At 42.6% G+C, this 20,845-nt stretch overlaps 4 protein-coding genes across 4 annotated transcripts; all 4 read left to right on the forward strand.

The window, feature by feature from the left end:
- LOC124299951 (protein obstructor-E) lies at window positions 1-2,939 on the forward strand. The gene is made up of 4 exons (XM_046753434.1): window positions 1-159; window positions 1,170-1,526; window positions 1,938-2,334; window positions 2,450-2,939. The coding sequence occupies exons 1-4, from the start codon at window positions 123-125 to the stop codon at window positions 2,571-2,573; spliced, it is 915 nt and encodes a 304-aa protein (XP_046609390.1). The 5' UTR covers window positions 1-122; the 3' UTR covers window positions 2,574-2,939.
- A 2,420-nt stretch (window positions 2,940-5,359) lies between these two features.
- LOC124299954 (protein obstructor-E-like) lies at window positions 5,360-8,755 on the forward strand. The gene is made up of 5 exons (XM_046753437.1): window positions 5,360-5,528; window positions 6,404-6,598; window positions 7,032-7,216; window positions 7,299-7,531; window positions 8,569-8,755. The coding sequence occupies exons 1-5, from the start codon at window positions 5,480-5,482 to the stop codon at window positions 8,603-8,605; spliced, it is 699 nt and encodes a 232-aa protein (XP_046609393.1). The 5' UTR covers window positions 5,360-5,479; the 3' UTR covers window positions 8,606-8,755.
- A 5,049-nt stretch (window positions 8,756-13,804) lies between these two features.
- On the forward strand, window positions 13,805-15,262 carry LOC124299953 (protein obstructor-E-like). The gene is made up of 3 exons (XM_046753436.1): window positions 13,805-14,150; window positions 14,391-14,808; window positions 15,138-15,262. Exons 1-3 carry the CDS (start codon window positions 13,886-13,888, stop codon window positions 15,163-15,165), a joined length of 711 nt encoding a protein of 236 aa, XP_046609392.1. The 5' UTR covers window positions 13,805-13,885; the 3' UTR covers window positions 15,166-15,262.
- A 1,748-nt stretch (window positions 15,263-17,010) lies between these two features.
- LOC124299955 (protein obstructor-E) lies at window positions 17,011-20,842 on the forward strand. The gene is made up of 5 exons (XM_046753438.1): window positions 17,011-17,168; window positions 18,054-18,272; window positions 19,313-19,580; window positions 19,962-20,096; window positions 20,178-20,842. The coding sequence occupies exons 1-5, from the start codon at window positions 17,114-17,116 to the stop codon at window positions 20,194-20,196; spliced, it is 696 nt and encodes a 231-aa protein (XP_046609394.1). The 5' UTR covers window positions 17,011-17,113; the 3' UTR covers window positions 20,197-20,842.
- Window positions 20,843-20,845: the final 3 nt, after the last annotated feature.

Raw genomic sequence — 20,845 nt, forward strand, 5'->3', positions numbered from 1 at the left:
ACCCCGCAGTAGCCCAATAGTGATCCATCCATCCGGACGCGATCAGCCAATACTTTCCACACGCACTGGCTACAGCAGTCTGACGTGTTCGCCGTTCGCGATCCTTTACCACCGGCACCAGGATGAACTTCTGGTTCCTTTGTCTCCTGGTTTGCGTCGGTAAGTCAAGACTCGAGAGCTCAGGCATAAGGGGAGGGTTGCGTTAATGAGTGTATACGAAGACCGGGTGAAACTTGACTTTCTTCACGCGGGTTAGACTGTTTAATCGGTGTTATCCGGCCGTTACAATGTACCACGTATACGTGCGTCCCACCTATAAGCTACCTGTGTTACCGGTGCGGAAATCGGTTCTGAAACAATCGATCTGACCACTCGGTGATATTTCTCTTTCATCCCCACTCGTTTCTCCGACACTTTCTTTTCAAGTAGGTATGACAATTGATTAGCCAAATCTCTGCCTCGATACCGCGCATTGAAATTGTGTAAGCCGGATATTCCTCACGGGGTTAATCGCTTATGCGAAACGCAAGAGTTTATACCGTGATATTTGGCTATTTAAGGAAACTGCATTACGTACAGCGAAGCGGAATGAAAACTGGTTGACTCGAATCGAACTAAGATACTTCGATGACATTTAAGTTCAAACCGATCCAACCGAGTCGAGCGTACTTTCTCGCTTTCTTTTCGCACGAGGTCGCCCGGTATACCTGCACTCGTCTCTCTATGCCTTCGTGCAACGACCAAACGCCATTGCTGACCGTTCACGGACGAATTGGCTGCCTTGAAAATAACTCCGTTTGTCCTCTCTAACCCGTATGCATTCCGGTCTTTCTTTATCTCACGGCTGCCCGTTCTTCCGCGTCTAGGCGTGGCGATAGGTAAAAAATCCATACACGTATGAACACCTACACGTAGAATTGCACACATGTTGTACATGCGCTAGTTTATTTTTTGGTCCGTACGTGGGTGCGGTGCGAATAGGTGTTTCTACGAAAATGACCGTTGGGATCTAATACCGTAAGAGTTGACCTTGCTCCACTTACCTTCAAGAAGAGCTTGGCGTATTCACCAAGATATTTAGTAGTTATTGGAAACGTTCCGATTCGCTCAAAATGCGTACGTTTATCCCAATCCACACAAATGCGTACTATATGCTCATGTTTCTTCAGGTGTGGCGACCGCGCAGCTTTCCAGAAAGGAACAGGCTGCTGAACAGGCCCGCAGAAGAGTTGGTATAGCTTCGAGATCCAGCGAACCAACGGACAGCAAACCCCAGAAGAAGGAAGAAGAAGAATACGACGAAGAGGAGTACGAAGAATCACCGAGTGCCATCAAGCAGTTCAAGTGCCCGGAACCTAACGGATACTTTCCAGATCCGGAACAATGCGACAAGTACTACGACTGCCAGGACAATAAAGCTCATCCTAAACTGTGCCCGGATGGACTTGTCTTCAACGACTTCAGTCCTCAGCAAGAAAAGTGCGATCTTCCCTTCGGCATCGATTGCTCAACGAAACCAAAACTCCGTAAGTACACGTAATTTCGATTTCGGGAAATTATCGATTTCTCTCATTCGATCTTCAGTCTGTTGAAGAGTGCAATGTTACCGTGTTGCCAAAGTAAATTTCTCTCAAAGTATTCCATAATTTGCCTCCGCTTGTTAAAAAAAAACGATTCAATATTTGGCGATAGACTGAAGAAAACTTTCTTCTTGGAAGTAAATAGAAATCATGACGAGATCTCAAGCAATGACAACGTGTCGTAGAGGATCCACACAATTTCGTCCGAATGATTTGTTTTGTTGAACCCACCACGAAAGCTGTTCATTACATACCCAAACCTTGTATCGACATTTGAATTTCTTGATCTGATGTTGAGCGTAATCTCACGTGTCACACAAATGTCGGATGAAATCTGAGCTTCAATATCCATTACAGAACCTCCCATGCCTACGGTGAACTGTCCACGCTTGCACGGCTACTTTGCGCACAAGGAAGCCGGAGTCTGCGACAAATTTTACTACTGCGTCGACGGGCAATTCAACATGCTAACCTGTCCAGGCGGTTTGGTCTTCTCGGAGAAAACGGGAATTTGTAATTGGCCAGACGAAGCTCAGAAGAAAGGATGCGGCTCCAAGGAGCTGTTCAACTTCACTTGTCCCGCTGTCGACGATTCCGTCGCGGCGACGCATCCCAGGTATCCGGACGTGGAGGACTGCCAGTTCTTCTACGTCTGCGTCAACGGAGTTACCCCCAGGCGCAGTGGTTGTAAATTGGGTCAGGCCTTCGATGAAAGGACTGGGAAATGCGACTGGGCTAGAAAAATTCCCGAATGGTTGGTATTTTTATGTTATTAACACCTTTTGGGGGACGTTAATCGACACTAGGGTATTTGTATTTCCATGAATCCATGTCTGAGGAAAAGTTAAAAACGAACGTTCAACTTTCAGCAAAGACTGGTACAAGGGTCAGTTGACGGATGAAGAATTAGATGCTCTGGAGAACCCGCCTCCGAAGCCTAAGCCATCTGGAGGATCTAGTCGTAGAAAAAGGCCGCAGAAAAGTCAAGACTAACTTTAATATACTTTAAGAATAAAACCTGTAATAGTTTTAATTATTATTTGTAAAGTATAATTTTTTTATTTCGAGATTGACCCAGTTAATGTTCTAACTAAAAAATTCTCTCATATCTTCTTGCCGTGGCTGGTATAACTAGGTAGAACTAGTCAGTACTTTCCAACTTGTTTTACGCTTTTGTCAAGGCTAAACGTCAAGTTATTTAATATTTTCCACAAACGATTAAATTAATCATTCGCTCGCGTATCTCCTTGGTGACAATTCCAAAGCTAATGGAGCCCGAAGCGATTTGGCTAAAGTTTCAGTTTCACTAAGACCTGTTTCTCTATACCTGTCTACAAATAAAGCACTCGTGTCGATTTACATTTTATGGTATTTCATGCATAATACAGGCATATTGTCGCGGCGAGTTGCTGGCCCTGCGGCTGTCGATCCTATGAATACCCGCAAAGCTTGTTTTAACGTTTCCAGCCGGATATCAACGATACGCCTGAAATTATTTCGGAGCAATGAAAACCTCCTAAAAAAAAAAAATTAAAAATAACGTGACAATGTAGAGTAAATTTTTCAAAGCTTTTCGGAGGAAATTAACGAATGGAAAATTTTTGGTCTCGTCCGTAAACATCCATCGACGTCACCGTGTCACCGAATCAGACTTTCGCCTCGGGTCTACTGAATTGAATTCAGTTTCATTGACAATATGTGCGCATAATACGTGCAGACCTGACCACATTTCATCGTAAAAAAACACACACGCACAACCTGTTCATGTAATTTGCCCTACATTGTTCGGAGGTTCTCGATTGAAATTCGTGTACCTAATCTGTAATCAGCGTCCGATCCTGCAGAGTGGCAAGATCGGTAATTTTGATGAACGCGGCTCATTATAGTTCGCAAATTTTTTCGAACAAGTGTCAAGTACATCGACAGTGGACAAGAACGGGCCAAGTGATGCCCCGTAAATAAAATCTCGCAAAGCTTGTAGGAATTGGCAAGAAAATGTGAAAGTATCGAATTTCAACCAGTGGTTGGAATCTGGTTAGCCAAAATCACGAAGGTGTATAAACCGCATCCATTTCTTATATATCATAGTATAATACTTACGTACGAGGTACGGTGAGGTACCCACAACGTGATACACCAACGTAGAAACACGTCTATCATATGCACCGAATGCTTACACAGGAGCAAAAAAAGGCTAATCACCCTGAAATGCTAATATCTAGCACCTCGGCAAATGTCACGCTAAACTCACCATTTCTATAGATCGCCTATTCATTCATCCGTTGCGTAACTCGTCGAATAACGGTGACGTAAAAAAAAAAAAGAAAAATGTCAAGCATCCTGAAGTGAATTTGACTAGAATCTTCTACGAAGAGCTTGGACGGAGGATGAAAATAAAAGCTTTATACGTAAACATACGTCTAATTATCTCATCAATCGCGCGAGGTGGTACGCATTTGAATGATGAGCATTTTGGCAAAGTATACCATTATTGAAAAATGAAAGTGTGTCAGAGCATTGACTGAAAAGTAAGTTTCTTCCATTCGAATAATTTTAAGAGAGAAGTTTGTCCGTAGTTCGAAGAAATTTCTCACCGCACGTATATTTGTATCAAACCTGAACGTTTGACTCCTTCAACCAGGCTGGTGAAATATATTTGATTCCCAAAACGATGCTAGGCTGCAGGTATCGAGAAAAATGACACCGCATATCTGTCGGCTACAAATCGACTGGCGTATTATACACAGTGGCACGGTAATGTCGCGATGAAACTGTAGCGACTGCAGTAAAAGGCTGTAGCAGCTTTCACGACATCTGAACATCTGTTGACACCGTCAATAATCAGCAATGATTGCTTAAATCGCAAGAAGACCAACAGCTATCCGGCAAGATGAATCAACTTCATTTCTTACCGATCGACTGTTCGTTAGGCCTGGACAAAGAGGATTTTCAAGGTAAGTTACAAGTTCAGAAGATGCGTGCAACGTGAGGGCAGGTAAAAATAATTACCTGTTCAACTGGCTGACTTTTATTTTCGTCTTATAACTGCAGGCGAACATTCGTACGTAACGAGATATCTCACTAATGAGTATTTTTCTCAAAAGTCCTGAGAACTCGGTATTCTAACAATCAGTCTTGCTTGAACGATGTTCTACCCAACTACCGGTGAAGGTTTTTGTCGGCAAAAAGCATACGTACCGGTAGTTTGAAAGTGGCATTGCATACACAAGGGAAATGAATTTGTGGATAATGGTTGAACCAATTACCTTGAACGGTTGAAACATATGGCGCTTCACGACGCGAAAAAGCGGCACCATTTTGTTCAGGGATCAAAAGAGACCGTTAGCTAATGCGATCGTAGCATCGATGCACAATTATGGGAAACTTTCAGGAATGATTGGACCAATTGCATGCCATCCGCAGAAGAGTTCGGCGAAATAGCTGAACCGAATCGGGCGATTTTTTCGGCGATTCTTCGCTGACGCTGCTGTTAATTCTTACCGATCATGAATATCCGCAGGATTGGCCACACTGGATTCTGACAAGGCGTGACCTTTAAGATTTTCTCCACGAAGTCTCGGAGCGTAATGTTCGAAGAAAGAAGCAAAGAGAGACAGAGACAGAGAGAGAGAGAGATAGAGAAAAAGCGCGGCTCGATGCAGGGGTGAGAGGGATTTCTGATCACGTGATCATCTCTCTTCACGGTGTCTTTGAAGGGACGATATAGTGGGGAATCGTTCTCCAATAGTGGGGATTGACAAAGTATACCCAGTGGAGAGACGCCTTGACTGCAGTCTTTCGCGTCGAGACGCCTTTCCAAAGAGCGCCCAAAAATTATCTTTACATCAATAATAATCATTAGATAGTTACCCGTTCGATAGACAAGACAAACGATTAACATGACTAGAGTGTGTCTTGTGGTGGTGCTGGCTATTGCGGCCGTTGCATGTAAGTACTTTATACCTCCGCCAATGTCGCTCATCTCCACTTTTCTCATCAAGGGGTCCAAGTATGCATAGTCTTTTATGCAAATTTCTGCGACTCTCCTTTACGTCCGTTCGAACATATGGTAGCTGTAGGATAATTTTTCACTCCTATCAGAGAAACAAAGGGCATTTGATTCATTTTAGTAAATCATCACAATGCCCGAACGTCCTTAATTGAAGATAATTTTTAACGATTATTGCTCATTTTCTAATTTCAACGTCCGATCTTTTGACACCAGGAACATTATTGCGGACAGACCGTTTCTCTGTGGTAAAAATAAATGACGAATAGCGTGACATGTAAATATTACGAGTGAAATGCAACTGTATGAAATTTAAATCGGTAACTTTCTACGTTAACGGCTGACTGAATCGATCGAATATCTTCTCACTTCTAATGCTAAAATAAAAAGAAAAGATATATAAACCGATAGACACTTTTCATTTTTCCAATCGTACCGGATCTACGTATAATCTTGTACTTCCGCGAATGCATCGATAATCGATAGAGTATACTGAGCACGTATCAAACGTATCGGCATGTGTCGGCCAGTTCACCATCATGGTAAACACTCGGACTATAGCTTTGCAGCACTTTCTAAAATGTAAATGATAGCGCTGTCTCCCTAAAGTTACACAAGAGGCTTGGAAATAGCTGCCGCTATCAATTGTGCAGCGAAACATATTACAAACGATCCAGGGACAAAGATAACGATCACCAATACAGAATTTGTCACTAATTAGGAACTCTCGGAGCGCAACTTTCCCGACCAATTAAAACATCGAATCGACGGGTCAGCCATACATCTGATACTGACATTCGCGTTACTTTTACAGCCGGGGCGTTCAAGTGTCCAAAGGACAACGGAGAGTTCGAAGATCCTGTGCAATGCGACATGTACTACAAATGCATCGACGGAGTCGCCACTCAGATGCTGTGCCCAGACGGTCTGGTCTTCGATCCGTTCAATCGCAAGATAAATAAGTGTGATCACATCTTCAACGTTGAATGCGGCGACCGCCTGGAATTGCGTGAGTTTGAAAATTTGCAAATACATCAAATTATACTTTCCTACCACGATTCGCCGCGTTTCTTGCCGAACGTCAAATTAGCGTCTAAGATGGGAGAACATTTAAACAGTTCATACGGGGTAAAATCTAGGTAACAGTGTAGTGTAAGGCCCGACAGAAATGTTGCTGTAGGAAATTAACACCGCGAAGTGGGCTCGATTTGTGTTTTAAGACTCGGTTAAAAAATCTCAACTATTTTCCAAGAAAAGAAAGTTGGCTCGCTCTTTGCTCAACACTTGATTGCACGGTCGGGGAGGTTCATTAGTGTAACCGGCGACATGCAGAAGCCGGTACAGGATCGAACGTACAAGAAAGATCGTTACGCAACATGATCAGGCGGCTATCCCTTCAGCCGGTGATGATATAATTTATCCTCTCCTCTTTTTTCGATCAGAGCCTCCTCAACCATCGAAGAATTGCCCAAGGCGAAACGGCTTCTTCGCTCATCCCGACCCGTCCGTCTGCGATGTATTCTACAACTGCATCGACGGAGAGTCAATAAAGATCCCATGCACGACGGGACTCCACTTTGACGAGTACACCGGAACCTGCGTTTGGCCCGACAGTGCGGGTCGCCAGGTAAGATTCGCTTCGCATAGATGCGACGGAGCTTTGTAAGTCGGTGTCCAAATTTCTCCATCTTTCAATTGCCGTCGTACAGGGTTGCGGCAAGGTGGGCAACAAGCTGGCCGACGGATTCGAATGCCCGAAGGAAGTGCAACACGACAACCGCGACATGCCCGTCGATCATCCGAAATACGCCCATCCGGAGGATTGCCAGAAGTTTTACATATGTTTGAGCGGCGTGACACCCCGTGAACAGGGATGCAGCGAAGGAACGGTCTACAACGACGTTCTCCAGAAATGTGACGATCCTAAGAATGTTCCCGGATGGTACGTGAACACTGCTCGTATATGTAACTCGAATTGACAATTTTCACTCGTGACCGCAGATGCTGACTTATCGAAATTTCGATTCACTTCCCACGTCACGCGCGACGTCGGAATTGATCGTTTCCTGGATTTCATAACTTTCTTCTCTGCTCTGTTAAATGACTTTTGTTTTTATTTATTTCATTTTGCTTTATTTATTTATTTTTTTTGTTTTATTCTACAACAACAACAACCGGCCAAGCGTGAAAGAAAGTCTGATCAGAATTTCTCACATTTTTCTATGCGGTTTCGTTTTTTAGGTTCGGAGAATTTCAAACCTATAAGACTACGCGCTTTCGGAACCGTCTAATTCGTAAACAAAATTTATGAAAATTCGGCCGGGATTTGACATCAGTGATTGATAAAATTTTACTTCACGTGTCGCCATTGCTCATTAACACATAATTTGTATATTTAGTGGTTTACGATGTCACAGGCAGCTCGATACACGCGCTTGACTTTCTCGTAGTCAAAAAGACGTTACAGAAGGGTCAATTTTGGTTCCATACTTTCATAAACTCACTGACCATCCTGCGTCATCAACTTTCAGCGAACATAAATAAATTTTATAACACTTTTCCGATCTTTACATTCGCTGCACAACCATGGCGAGAAACAAAATTCATTCGCTTCAATTTATTCCATTCCTCTATCTATAATCAAATTCGAACTCTGAATAACAGTGATATTCAACAGCACCCTTAATATTTCATGTAACTCAACAGACCGGATCGCAAACTGTTTTTAATGGTCAGCTGCTTTGCAGTTAGTTGAGTACATCTAAATTTTTGACATCGTTCATTCGTTACAAACTAGTCGATGAATACTTTCAATACAAATGATGCAACGTTTTCAGTGAACTTGGTTCAGGCGTTGTGAAAAATAATCTAAAATTTATACAATACGTCCGAGACAATAGAAAATGGTTTGAAATGAGAATGAATTGTACGAAAGACGATGTTAAACTATTATTTACTCAATTCTAAAAACTATTGCAGTGAGGACTGGTACAAGGACGATGCCGCTAAGCCGTGAAGAAATCTGTGAACGTTTCCTGTCCCGCATCGGGACCTCCAAAACGACTTCGTTCTACACGTCTCAACTTATTTTATACGATTAGAAAACGATTTAGATATGAATACAATCTTTGTAAATGTTTTCTAATAAACGGTATTTTCTCTCAAATGAAATCTCATTATTGCGTTAAAGTAATTCATCGTCGGTGAAGGATTCATTCGTGTGAAACCGACATCTAGATAAGATTATAGCCAACATCTCTCGCTCTCTTATACGCGAATCGTGCATTCAACTATGAAATTAAATTCAGAGCTATGACGATGTTCTTATAATTGTAAAGACTTAGAAAAAACTATGCGGAAGTTTGGGTTTCTGATCGATTATACCCGTACTTAATGGCATCGACTCCGCGAATTCCACACCCAACTGATAAAGAAACAACTGTTGAAATTCACATAAATAATTAGCGCGAGGAATTCAGCGCGTGGAAATGCCTGACGGTATTTCAATCGTGAAATTGTTTTACTTCTTAGTTTTCTTTCGGTATACGTTATAATATAGAACCGGGTGTACAAGCAAACGAAATTTTTTTCCGAACCAGGAGCGTATATTCGAAACAAATTTCATCGCAGTAATAAACTAGCGAGAGTGTCGTTGGTCTCTATGAATGCGCAGCGAGGCGAATCAGCGATAGCTTTCACTGGATTCGTAAGAAATCCGAGGGGTCCGGTTCTATCTTCCTTTCCTCGTTTTTTTCACAGACGACGCGCACCGTGACAAACTGGTTTCCGCCACGGTTTGCACTGAACCAGCGCAATTGATCTTGAGCAAATGCCAATTGTCTCGTCCTTGCACCACCCAGGATTCTTTAAACATAACAACACACCAGAGGATGCGAAAGCTAATTGATAAATGTAATTAATGCGACGTGTTTTCCGTCAAAGAGTTATTCACTCTTGAAATCAATTGAAATAGTTTCAAGTCAGCTGATATCGTTATGGAAATCGCTCGTCGTCATATGGAAATCTCTTCGAAATCACAACGAGATCATTGAAAATCATCTGAAATTATCCGAAGTCATGTTAAACCCGCTACGATATGACACCGAAGTCATTCAAAACCATACGGAATCACTTTGAAACCATGCCATTAACAACGAGACCTTCGAAGTCAAAACACTTTTTGTATTTGAAACGCACGACGCCTTCTCTAACGGGTCGTATTTCGATCTTCTTGAATGTCTTATAAAACTACCTATCCGTAATGTTGAAACGTTCTAATATATTCACGAGTTGCCATTTGTGTTTCACCATACTTTATACGTTCCACGTAAATAAACGACTCGAGTAAAAACTCGATTTTGCCTCGACATTTATAATCCTTACAAAATTAAAATGCAAAATATATAAATGAACCGGTAAATCTCGGAACAACCTACAGCTACACCAATTAGCCTGTAATTGCATTTTCGGAGGAGTGTCAAGTTAGGATCGTATCAGATGTATGGTGCCCACTTTTTGCCAACTGGAAAACATCACCATTTAAATAAATATAAAATGAATGCTGTTCGTTAATTGTCTATTATTCCTTTGACCTGTTAAATCCTTGAATTGGCTTGCTTTCTGCTCACCGTTATCACTGCAGTTCCACGACTCGACCTCTGATTTAAAAAGCAACGTTCATAGATGGTAGTTTTGGAAACAGAGACGTATACAAACAAAGAGTATCAGTAATCTGTTAATCGGGGATAAGTTGGTTCGATTTAGTCCAGCACCTCTGCTCGATCGACTAAAAGTAAGCCACTGGACATGTTTCGATTCCCACTGTGTATCATGCCAGTTTCACGCGATCCACCCGATCGCCATGAGGACGAAAAGTTTGCCTTTGCGGCGATATTGGTTCCGAGCTTTATCGTTAACTTAAGGATTAACAGTTGCGATGCCCCCACACTTGAATTTCTTCAATTCGCATGGAACGGGGGTCGCGTATTTAGTTCGGACTCTCTTGGCGTTGACCTGCGTTTGCTTTCCATGGAAACGCCAATCGGCCGATATTGGGTAAACAACACAGCGTCTGGCCTAAAACAATGCCTCACTGAAACCAGTAGACACAGTATAGTTCTGAACAAAGGTTTGATATTACGTCGAGGAAGTATAGGGAAAAGTAGCGAGTGAGAAACATGCTCTGAAATTGATTTACTCTGGCAAAGAGAAGATAAAAATGGTCCGAAAGATGTACTGATCTGGAATGAGGAGTTTGAAAATCGAAATTGTACCGAGTACGGCAAACGGTACGTTCTATAACAAGACGACATATCATCGTTTGTCCAATTTTAAAACGTTTAATCACAAATAGACTTATTCGATTGTGCTATAAGTCAATAGCCTGTGAGAATCATTACAGTTTCATTCTAAAATTCACAAATATGTCGAGGCTCTGTTCTCTGGGGGAGAATATTCACCTCTGCTCGGTCTGGTTTGCGACTTGTTTCTGTGTCAGGATCAACTATACCTCAAGGGTGAAAGTGACCCGACTAGACAGTGTGGAATTTTCAAACAACTCCTACAGCCTGAAACATTTCATTTCAACGTACGATTCGTGTTTCACGTTCAATACAGACTGATCAAACTACAGCAGGAATTTCACGTCGCATAGCTGGAGTGTAATATGCAGAAGAGTGACCGAGATGATAAGAAATTTCGCAGAAAACTTTCTCTTCAATCATAGTAAATTACTGTGATTAATAACGGTGTTAGGAAGATGCATTGTCAACAATTCAATTCCCCGCAGCTGCTGCGAGATTAAAGTGAGAAGCTGATGAGAAAGGGTAATGATTTTTGATTCATTAATCCGCGGGCAGCTTTCGCTGTATAAATGTTATGGGTTGGCTATGCGAAAGTGAGTAATAAAATCGCCTGCTGTTTCAACTCTGATATATAGCTGATGACATGTAGATCGCAAATCAGAGGAGATTATTTTACAAAGAGAGGTACGCAAGATCAGATTACAGGTTGCATAATCCGCCATCCAAGTACTTGTACAGGGTATGCCGCATGCATCAAGTTTGACGTGCCATACAAATCGAAGTTTAGAAATTGAGACGAAATGACAGATTTTCACTATTGGCTCTAATTTTTTTTTTTTTTCCTCCTTTCTCTCTTTTTCACATGATCGCGCGGCGCGTTTGAATACCGAAGTTCGTTAAGGACGCGTCTTGCATTCGTAAATATACACGCCCAGTTTGCAGATTATACGACGTGTTTGATTGCGATTAGTAAATTTTACACGATTTAAGATCGAGAAAAATCGAACAGGTATCTAAATACACGTAGAAATAAATTGGTAAGAGAAATTTAGACTGTTCGTTCCAATCCCATTCCTCTGATCCCAGTTACGAATTGCTACATTCAAATACTAACGAATTTCAGTTAAAATCGTAGCTTTCATTTCAGTCTATGGAGAGAAGATTGGCTGTCGAACAGCATGATTACACCAATCCGAGAAATTGCGACACCTGCGTAATTTGAACGTTAGAAATTGATCAGCGTAGTGTCAGGGATACGCCCATACATTTGAGAATAGTGTATAATTCTAGTTCTCTGAGTGGCGAAACGTGTGTGCATAATGTGGGTATAGTATATGCATGGCATTCGGAATACCGCGAATAAAGATTTTTAATTTTATTTATCAGAACCAAGGTGAGCCAGATTTGAGAATTAATTCTTCTGCGGCGCGGCGTTAAACTCTGACGAGGGGACCGATAAAGGCGTGTCTATTGTCGGGTGTCGAGCAGCACCGACACCCGTAGGGGTGAACACATATACGTGTGTGCAAAAATATTTGAGCAAACGAGTCACGCGTCGGGTCGGTTCTTTTGCTCGTCAACGAATTCACCATTCCGGAGAATCGAAACAACGGGTTTTACAAAGCGTGACCGCGCACGCCGATATCCGACTCTTCGGCGATTTTAATTCCCGTGCGGAAAATCGCTCGCCTTATAGCCCATCGCAGCCAGACCGAGATCCCGTTTACCGGTGTCCATTATGGTCAGTCTTAAGGCTAAGTGAAAAAAAGCACAATCAAACATTGCAAATAAGCGATTTTGGCAGACATGATAACCTTCAGAATTTCATCGCAAGGTGTGGGCGAAGTTCAACGCGCACGCTTGTTGTTAGAAAGTTAACTCGTTGTCAAGCAAAACGTTTGACACCACTTGCAATTATCAATTATTAATATTACATTGGTAATTGAATATTTTCATATCTCTAAGCGAAAAAAATGTTTTTCATACCTTTCATTCGCACTGTTCAAGATGTCTTATTCATTGCACATTAGAAGTGTTTACGATTTTCGTTCCCTGGAGAGAAAACAGATAATTCTATTCAATTTTTCCTATCTTTAACACGAATCAATACTTCTAGCATTTACATAGAAGTGACGTAAGTTGTTTAGACACATGGGCTGACGATAATCGTTAATGATCAGCAAGCGAGACTTACGTGTACACTTAACATGCACTAGAACTCGCGGGCAAGGTACTTTTACTCCGAGAGCGAAGTACGCTTATAACCCACCTAGCGGCGAAATCTCCAACTACTTTTTCAAAATCTTAACAAACCCTTCATCAATACGGCATCTTTGAACGTATAATAATCAAACTGTTTCTGATGCATTCCATTTGTAGAAATCAGCATGAGATATCACGTAATAATTCAAAGTACCCGTAATATGATGTAGCGAAAATAGCTAATCGTAAGACTCGAAACCATACAAAAGCATGCAATTGAATTTCGCTAGCCGAAGTCTTGCAACTGAGAATATAGTGGCACGAGCGAAGAAAATATCTCTTCAGAGTAATCGGAACAGTTCTATAATACAGTAAAACCTGATTTCAAACGAAATTTGATTCCGGCCCTTCGATCGTAGGACTCAAGAACGTCGCCAACTTTCGATTGATACATGGGCGCGGTGTGTATACGTAGACACATAACGTGTCTTTGATACACATATGGTGAACCAACGCGCGGCTGATGCGTATAAGAGGCGCAACGGCGAGAACAGAGCAGTCGGAAAGCGTACGGGTTGGAAAAATATTGACTAAGAGTGAGGGAGAGAGAGAAAGAGAAAGAGAAAGAGAGCGAAAGACAGTGCCGGAAGAGAGGGGTTTTCAGAAGAGAGTGAGGTGGAGAGGGGTTGGGAAACGAAATGGTGAGTGCAGCCGAGGGAATCAGGATTAAGCTTGACGCGAAGGCAACAGTCACGTTTTGAAGAGCAGACAACTCGAACCACGACCTCAAGATGACACCTTCTAAACCTTGGACGTTCTGCTGCCTCGTCGTAGGGATGATCTTCTGCCTCGAACGAGCAGCTGGTCAGTTCCAATGTCCGACCTCTAAGGGGTTCTACCCTGACCCGGAGCAGTGCGACCTGTACTACGCCTGCGAGAACGGAAGAGCAGAGGAGAGACTCTGCAGCGATGGACTCGTATTCAAGGACGACAATCCCAACAAAGAGTTCTGCGACATACCTTCCAACGTTCCGTGTGGCGACCGCACCCTCCTGCGTGAGTATTTCCTTCTCCGTTTCTATCTCGCTCGACTTCCCCTTCGTCTCGACCCTGGCTGTGAAATCTCTCGATGTCCAATTAGTGCGTCCAGCTTCAAGAGATCACGTTTTTCCTTTCTATCACTACGCCAACGGTGATCCGCTCCGTCAATTTCTATCAAGTAAACCGTCCCATACCTCAAGTTCGACGAACGTAGTCGAGTTACTCGCTTACCTCTCGATCCTTTTCCATATTCAGAGGAGCCCCAGCCTTCGAAGGGCTGCCCGCGTGCCAACGGCTACTTCCGGCACGAAGATCCGACCGCCTGTGACCAGTTCGTAAGCTGCAAGGACGGCGTGGCTTCCGCGATGCCGTGCCCTGCTGGTCTCATCTACGACGAATCGGTATCTGCTTGCGTCTGGCCCGCTGATTCGACCAGGGAATGTGATGCTCCTAAACGTGAAATCCTCGACGACGGATTTGTCTGTCCGAACGTCGACGTTTCCGGACCCCAGGGACGGGCTCTTCCTCATCCGTTGTATCCTCACTCCGCGGATTGCGCAAAGTTCTATATTTGCAGGAACGGCATCAAGCCCCAAAAGGGACAGTGCGATGAAGGCACCGTTTACAACGAGGACAGCTTTCAGTGCATGGAGCCGGAAAACGTACCGGGATGGTGAGTCCGTGTCGCAAGTCATAGCCTAGCCGTTTTCATTATTATCATTACGCTCTTACTACTCCAAGTGCCGAAAGAAATATCGATTACGGCGAGGTAAACCGCCGGTGGTCATAGCTTTGCTTATGCGACGAAAATTGACCCGCGGAGGTTTAGCAGAAGTGATTAATTAGAAAGCATATTTCTACAGGCACATTTAAGTCTGCCTTAAAAGGCGGAATCGAGTATAAAATATCAATAATCGATAATAACAGTGTAATAGCCAGTTGTTAATTTTATTGCTAAACGATTCTAATCATGTTTGTGTTTCTTCTGTGTTTCTGTTGCAGTGAGGACTATTACAAGAAAAAGAACTGATCGGTTACGTTGCAGATTCAAATACGCATGTAACAATTTACTTCTACTTTTAAGAATAAAATAAATCACTTATTATTATTATTCTTATAAAATAAGATCGAAGCTGTTTCATTGTTCACAACCCAAACCTTTCTCTTCGCATCGTTGGATCTAGTGTATATTACACGTATTATCTGGACGTATGAATCGCCACGCGTAGCGATGCGGGTTACTGTAAGAATAAAATAACGAGTGAAAAAAGGTCGCGCAGGTTACGCGGAAAAAAAAGCGTGGCTACCCGTAACCGCCTTTGATTTGTATTACATCGTATCGAACGCCGCATACAAGGTAGAGATCGCGCGTAACATCATAATGGCAGATATTAACGGCTTTCACCGTCGATATTCACGCGTTCATGTATCGTGGACCGCGATCTCGTTCCCCCGTGTAGTCTCGACACTGTAACGTTGCATAAGAGGACCAGCCAGGCCTGCGGGGCCTTATCCGCATCAATACATGGGCCTCACTCTTGCGCGAGACTTTGTGTCTCCGAAGCCTCGGGGCGAACGGTGGCCTTATGGATGAATGGCTAACAGACACCGGGAGGTCATTCAAAAATTGTATCACCTTTTTTTCGCAAGGGTGGGGTCCGCGCGCTTTCCTATACAGCCTCGATAATTATTCCGGTAAAGCTAAGATGTATAAAGAAAAAAAAAAAAAAATTTATCGCTCACCGAGCTGACTATCCGCGCAATTATCAGTGATTACCTATCATTGGAATTATTTTCTTCATTTCTAAACAAGTTTCCATTATTCAACCGTTTTCCAAAATTACTCTACTTATTTATCACCCCATTAAACCTGTGTTACGATTTTGGAGTATGTGCTTAAGTTTAATGAAGTACAATTTTGAACGAATTGTATTCTATGAGTGGAGTAGATGCGCAAACTTGAATGTCACCATATTGTTCGGTGATATTGACCAGACATGAAAGAAAGATTGTACGTTATTTTGGCTCGAGACTTTAATATAATTTCAATTACAATCTAAAGAGTTGATGTTCAAAAAGACCGGCCAGTATTGGTCAGATGTTGAAATCTGTGCCTCCTTTCTTTTCAATGTCAAAGAGGTATCATTTTTAAAGAAATGTTTTCACCGAATATTTCGATGAATGCAAATTTTGAAGCACAAGCATTATTTTGTTTAAGACTGGGATTGATTCGCGAACGAAAAATGCTTATTCCTTCGGCGAATTCTAGGACATTGGAAAGCGATATGATATGGACTAAGATTTTCAAGTCACAAAGCTATTCGATCGTGAAAACAATTAGATACAATAGAAGTAACATTTATTCTCAATTATCTGAAAACAAATCTAGAGTTTGAGATAAAAAGTAACGTAGGCGGATACAAGGCTTAAATTGAATGACACAGCATGTATTTCGTACAAAAAAGAAAAATTTTCGTTTCACCGAATCGTTTGAGGCAGTCTTAACCAGCTACTCGATCACTTTGAAAAAAGTGAATAATCTACATTCAATCTATGTCAGTTGCGCGTCAGCGTTTTATCCGCTTCGATAAATGGGCACTGAATTTCGGTCAAACGTTCCGGGTTAACCGCCAGCGTATCATCGAGAAAACGAGCCCAGTCCGCCTGTAAAACGAACCAGTGAAAGAAGGGTAAAAAATGAACGAAAACGACACCGAATCGAGGAGGTTGAATAAAAAGAGTTTTAAAAAAATTTGAAAAAAGTGTCCCGAGCGAGAGAGATATCGAATGCAATCCTCGAGACAATATCGTCCAGAAGTGACCGTCGGCGAAGGGGGAGGTCGAGTAACGCGGGATATGAACGAACGAACGAACGAACGAACGAACGGAGTGAAGGGGCCCCTCGGGGCCCGAGGCCAAGACAACTTGCCAATGAGCGGGAATCTAAGTTCAGTAGTCAGTTGGTACTGAGACCAGACATGAGCTGTCGTATAGGAGTGACCTTATTGGCCCTAACGGGCCTCATCTCTGCCGGTGAGTATAAAATATCATCAAACGAAACCTCAAAGTGCATCATCTCCACTAATCGATACGCTCCTGAGCTTCGCGCGTCCCGCAATTCCTCGCCTCTTCTTAGATTATACCGCCTTCTCCTTTACCTTCAAGTGCACCCCGCAAGGCGCTTATTTCTACACGATAATCCCGGGCCCGAGTTGCTTCTGACGCAGAGCGCTTCAACGTCGACTTGCGACACGAAACGAGGCTGCAGGAATGCTTAGGCCTACACTAGCTTTCACCGCCGCTTTACCATATGGCCATAATGCCCGACTTATGATATAATGTCAGTCGTAGTTCCTTATTCGATATTCAAATCGTCTCTAATGCCGTTCCTGAATCCTCGACGTCACTTCTCGCCACAACTCCACGCGAGCCTCGTACACGACTTCCTTCGTTAACTCGTAATATAAATTAATATTAACGTGACCCACTAAAACTTTTCAAACGAACGCTAATCGATAATGAAAGCTCGATCTGTCTCGGCTCCGGCATCGAAGGATAACCACCAACGTGCGGCAATTACATGTGCAAAAAAATTCAAACTATAATCGTATGCGCATTATCAATCTGGTCGATTCTATACACCGTTACACACTTGCGACCTTCGTCTGTTAACAATTTTTAATATTCTTCTATCAAAAGGAATGTTTCACGGAAGCTCACTCAAGGCTGCAGAACTAAAGAAATCATCCAGTCAAGTTTCTCAATCACTCCAACGTTCATACCTAACGTTAGTTTGTCTTAACAAAAGCTAATTAATTGTGGCACACGTATCGAAACTGAGTAACAAATATGAACCGTGATCAAAGTTTGCTTCAAGCTTTACTCATTGACGTTAAAATGGAAAATCACTTTTTTCAGCCATGGGGGCAGCGCTGTCGGGCGCTCCTCCTTGCCCAGAACAGCATGGTGTCCAGGCGTACGCACACCCCGAGGATTGCGGTGCGTTCTTCCTCTGCGTAAACGGAACGCTGTCCCTGGAGCATTGCGAAAACGGACTTCTCTTCGACGGTCATGGAGCCGTGCACAACCACTGCAACTACCACTGGGCCGTTCATTGCGGAGAACGCAAGGCTGACCGTAAGTTCGCCACATTGCTGTCGACATTGATATATTTCTTATTGGCAATAATACGAAATCAATCGACGACGGAAGAGAGTTGGACCATCGCCTCCGTCTGTGGAAAATTTGAATTCATCAGATTACTGAATTGGCCTAGTTTTCCATTAACCGAAGCATCGCTTCTTTTTATTACTCAAATTTCGTAAAGGCCTTGGGATGTCTCAAGTCGCGTATTGGATTTAATGTGGTCTGAATGTTTTCTCCGGGACAACGACAGTCTATAATTACGATTATAATTGCCCGTTCACCGTCTACTTGATGAAATTTTAATGTTATACATTTTTGTTTCACCTTTTTCTTTATTTTCCTGCTTACGTCAATGGTATAACAACTGTTCTGAACGTGCTTACCGGGTACACGATGCGTTGGTAAAATTCGACAGAGCAAGTACAAGGTATAATACGGGCCAATTATACCCGTAGAATAAATTCACTTTTTAACCCAAGAAGCAAGCCTTGTTAAACCACACGTAAGTATACCGCAACGGAGTTTCGGGTTTGTTGCAGCGTGTACGAAACTGTTTACATGATCAACTTTCACCGGTAATTAGTAGCAAATATTTGTCGGAGTTTATAGTTCGGACCAGTTCGTACATGTAATACTAAAGTATATCAGTATCCTTGAGATGTCGTGGATTTCGTTTACTTTTCTCTTGCCTTTTCTTTATCCATGGAAACTAAATTGTAAATCTCACTGGAGGAGAACAGAGGGAAAGCTGACTACATCGCAAGCCATTACCAGGCAAAGCACGGCTCGAATCTATCGCGAAAAAAAATTCTCACACACCAATGAATGAGCAAAAAAAAAAATAAATACATGAAAAAAAAGTAAACCGAAAGTAGAGAAAAATTCAGGCGCTTCGATCCGCTCGTTTCTAAAAGGTCACCAAGTAGATGTCTATGGTCAATTAGCAATCGCGACGACACACTTCTTGTGCCACGTTGACGTAACACTTCGCGATGGCTGACAGGCAAACTTTACCCTTTTAACACCGGCAGTGACTCCGATCAGCTCCCCGGGATGCGAACACCAGTTTGGCCTCTACCCAGACAGCGACTCCTGCAGCACCACCTACATCAAGTGCACCCACGGCACTCCCCTGTCTTCGCAATGCGACCCCGGCTTGGCCTACGACCCCAAGAGCCACGCCTGCGTTTGGCCTGACCAACTTCTGCCTTACTGCAACCCTGAAGCCATCGTTGGCTTCAAATGCCCACAGAAAATTCCTGCCCGTACCGCTGCTGCTAAATTCTGGCCCTTCCCGAGGTTCGTTGATTCCACTGTTGAAGACAATAATCTTGGCTCATTGTCAGAATTTTCAAGGTTTAGTCGGATGATTGGGAACGAGAATACTTTCCGTTTTATCATTCCAAATATCAACGGTTTATCCTCTCGCCGAGAGCTATCCTTGGATTTTTATCGATCGCTCATGATCGTGATCAATTTTTCTTCGTTGTTGAATTGAATTGCGCAATTTCATTACCTCTCATCCGCTCTCTTGGACAAAGGTGAACGAATTTCTACCTCAGCGTTTCACCCTGGTTCGCCAATCTGTATCTACGATAAAATTTTTGCATTAGATTTGCGGCGATTACGTTTTTGTTCAGATTCTCAATGAGATAGTTACCAATTGATCACTTTGAACAGATTCGCTGTACCCGGAGACTGTGGCCGACTTATAACCTGCGTCGAGGGCCATCCTCGTCTGATTACTTGCGGCGATGGAAAACTTTTCGACGCTGAGAGCCTTGCCTGCTTAGATCCTGAAGAAGGTCCTAAATGGTGAGTGTCACGAAGCTGGCTTATACGGTAAAAAAGAGGTATTACATTACACCTTGAATAACGTATTTTCTTTCTTTTCAGTGCCAACCACTTGAAGTAGACGAAAATTCGCTACTGCAACAGTGCCGGAATAAGATTTTTACGAACATCTTTAGTATAACGGAGTTTCATTTTATGAACAAATCTTAAAATTCTGTGAAATCTTGATATGAACATAATTCGCAAAAAAAAAAAAATTGTGCAAACAGCATTAATGTACCGCGATTTGTGAGAAACAACCTTTGCCTTCCGTCATCCTATCTGACATTTGACCGCATACCCATAAATGCGGTTATTTGCCTGTTATACACAGACAAGTGTGTAGAAAAAAACCATACCAATCTTATTACACAGTTAACTAGAAATAGAAACTTCGTATGCACAAAGATGTTTGTGAGAAAAAAGTTAGGGGAAGATGTCGGCTGAAGAAGGCCGAAAAGATCGCAACGTTTCCAAAATTTGTTGGCTGTTAGAACATTCAATAATACCTATGTAACTTAAAATCTATCCCCGTGCTAGTATCTCTCATGTCTCTCATGATGTACCACTGTAATAAATGAGCTGTCCAAAGCTAAAATGGCGCGTGAAAAAATATTGCATCTGTTTATCAATATGGGTACTGAGATTGAATTGCGCCATTTTCGTTTTCACACAGCTCGTGTGAAAATTAACACAAACGACAAGATATATATATATACATAAATAAAAAT

Source organism: Neodiprion virginianus, chromosome 3 (genome assembly GCF_021901495.1).
Source record: "Neodiprion virginianus isolate iyNeoVirg1 chromosome 3, iyNeoVirg1.1, whole genome shotgun sequence".
NCBI classification, from domain to species: domain Eukaryota; kingdom Metazoa; phylum Arthropoda; class Insecta; order Hymenoptera; family Diprionidae; genus Neodiprion; species Neodiprion virginianus.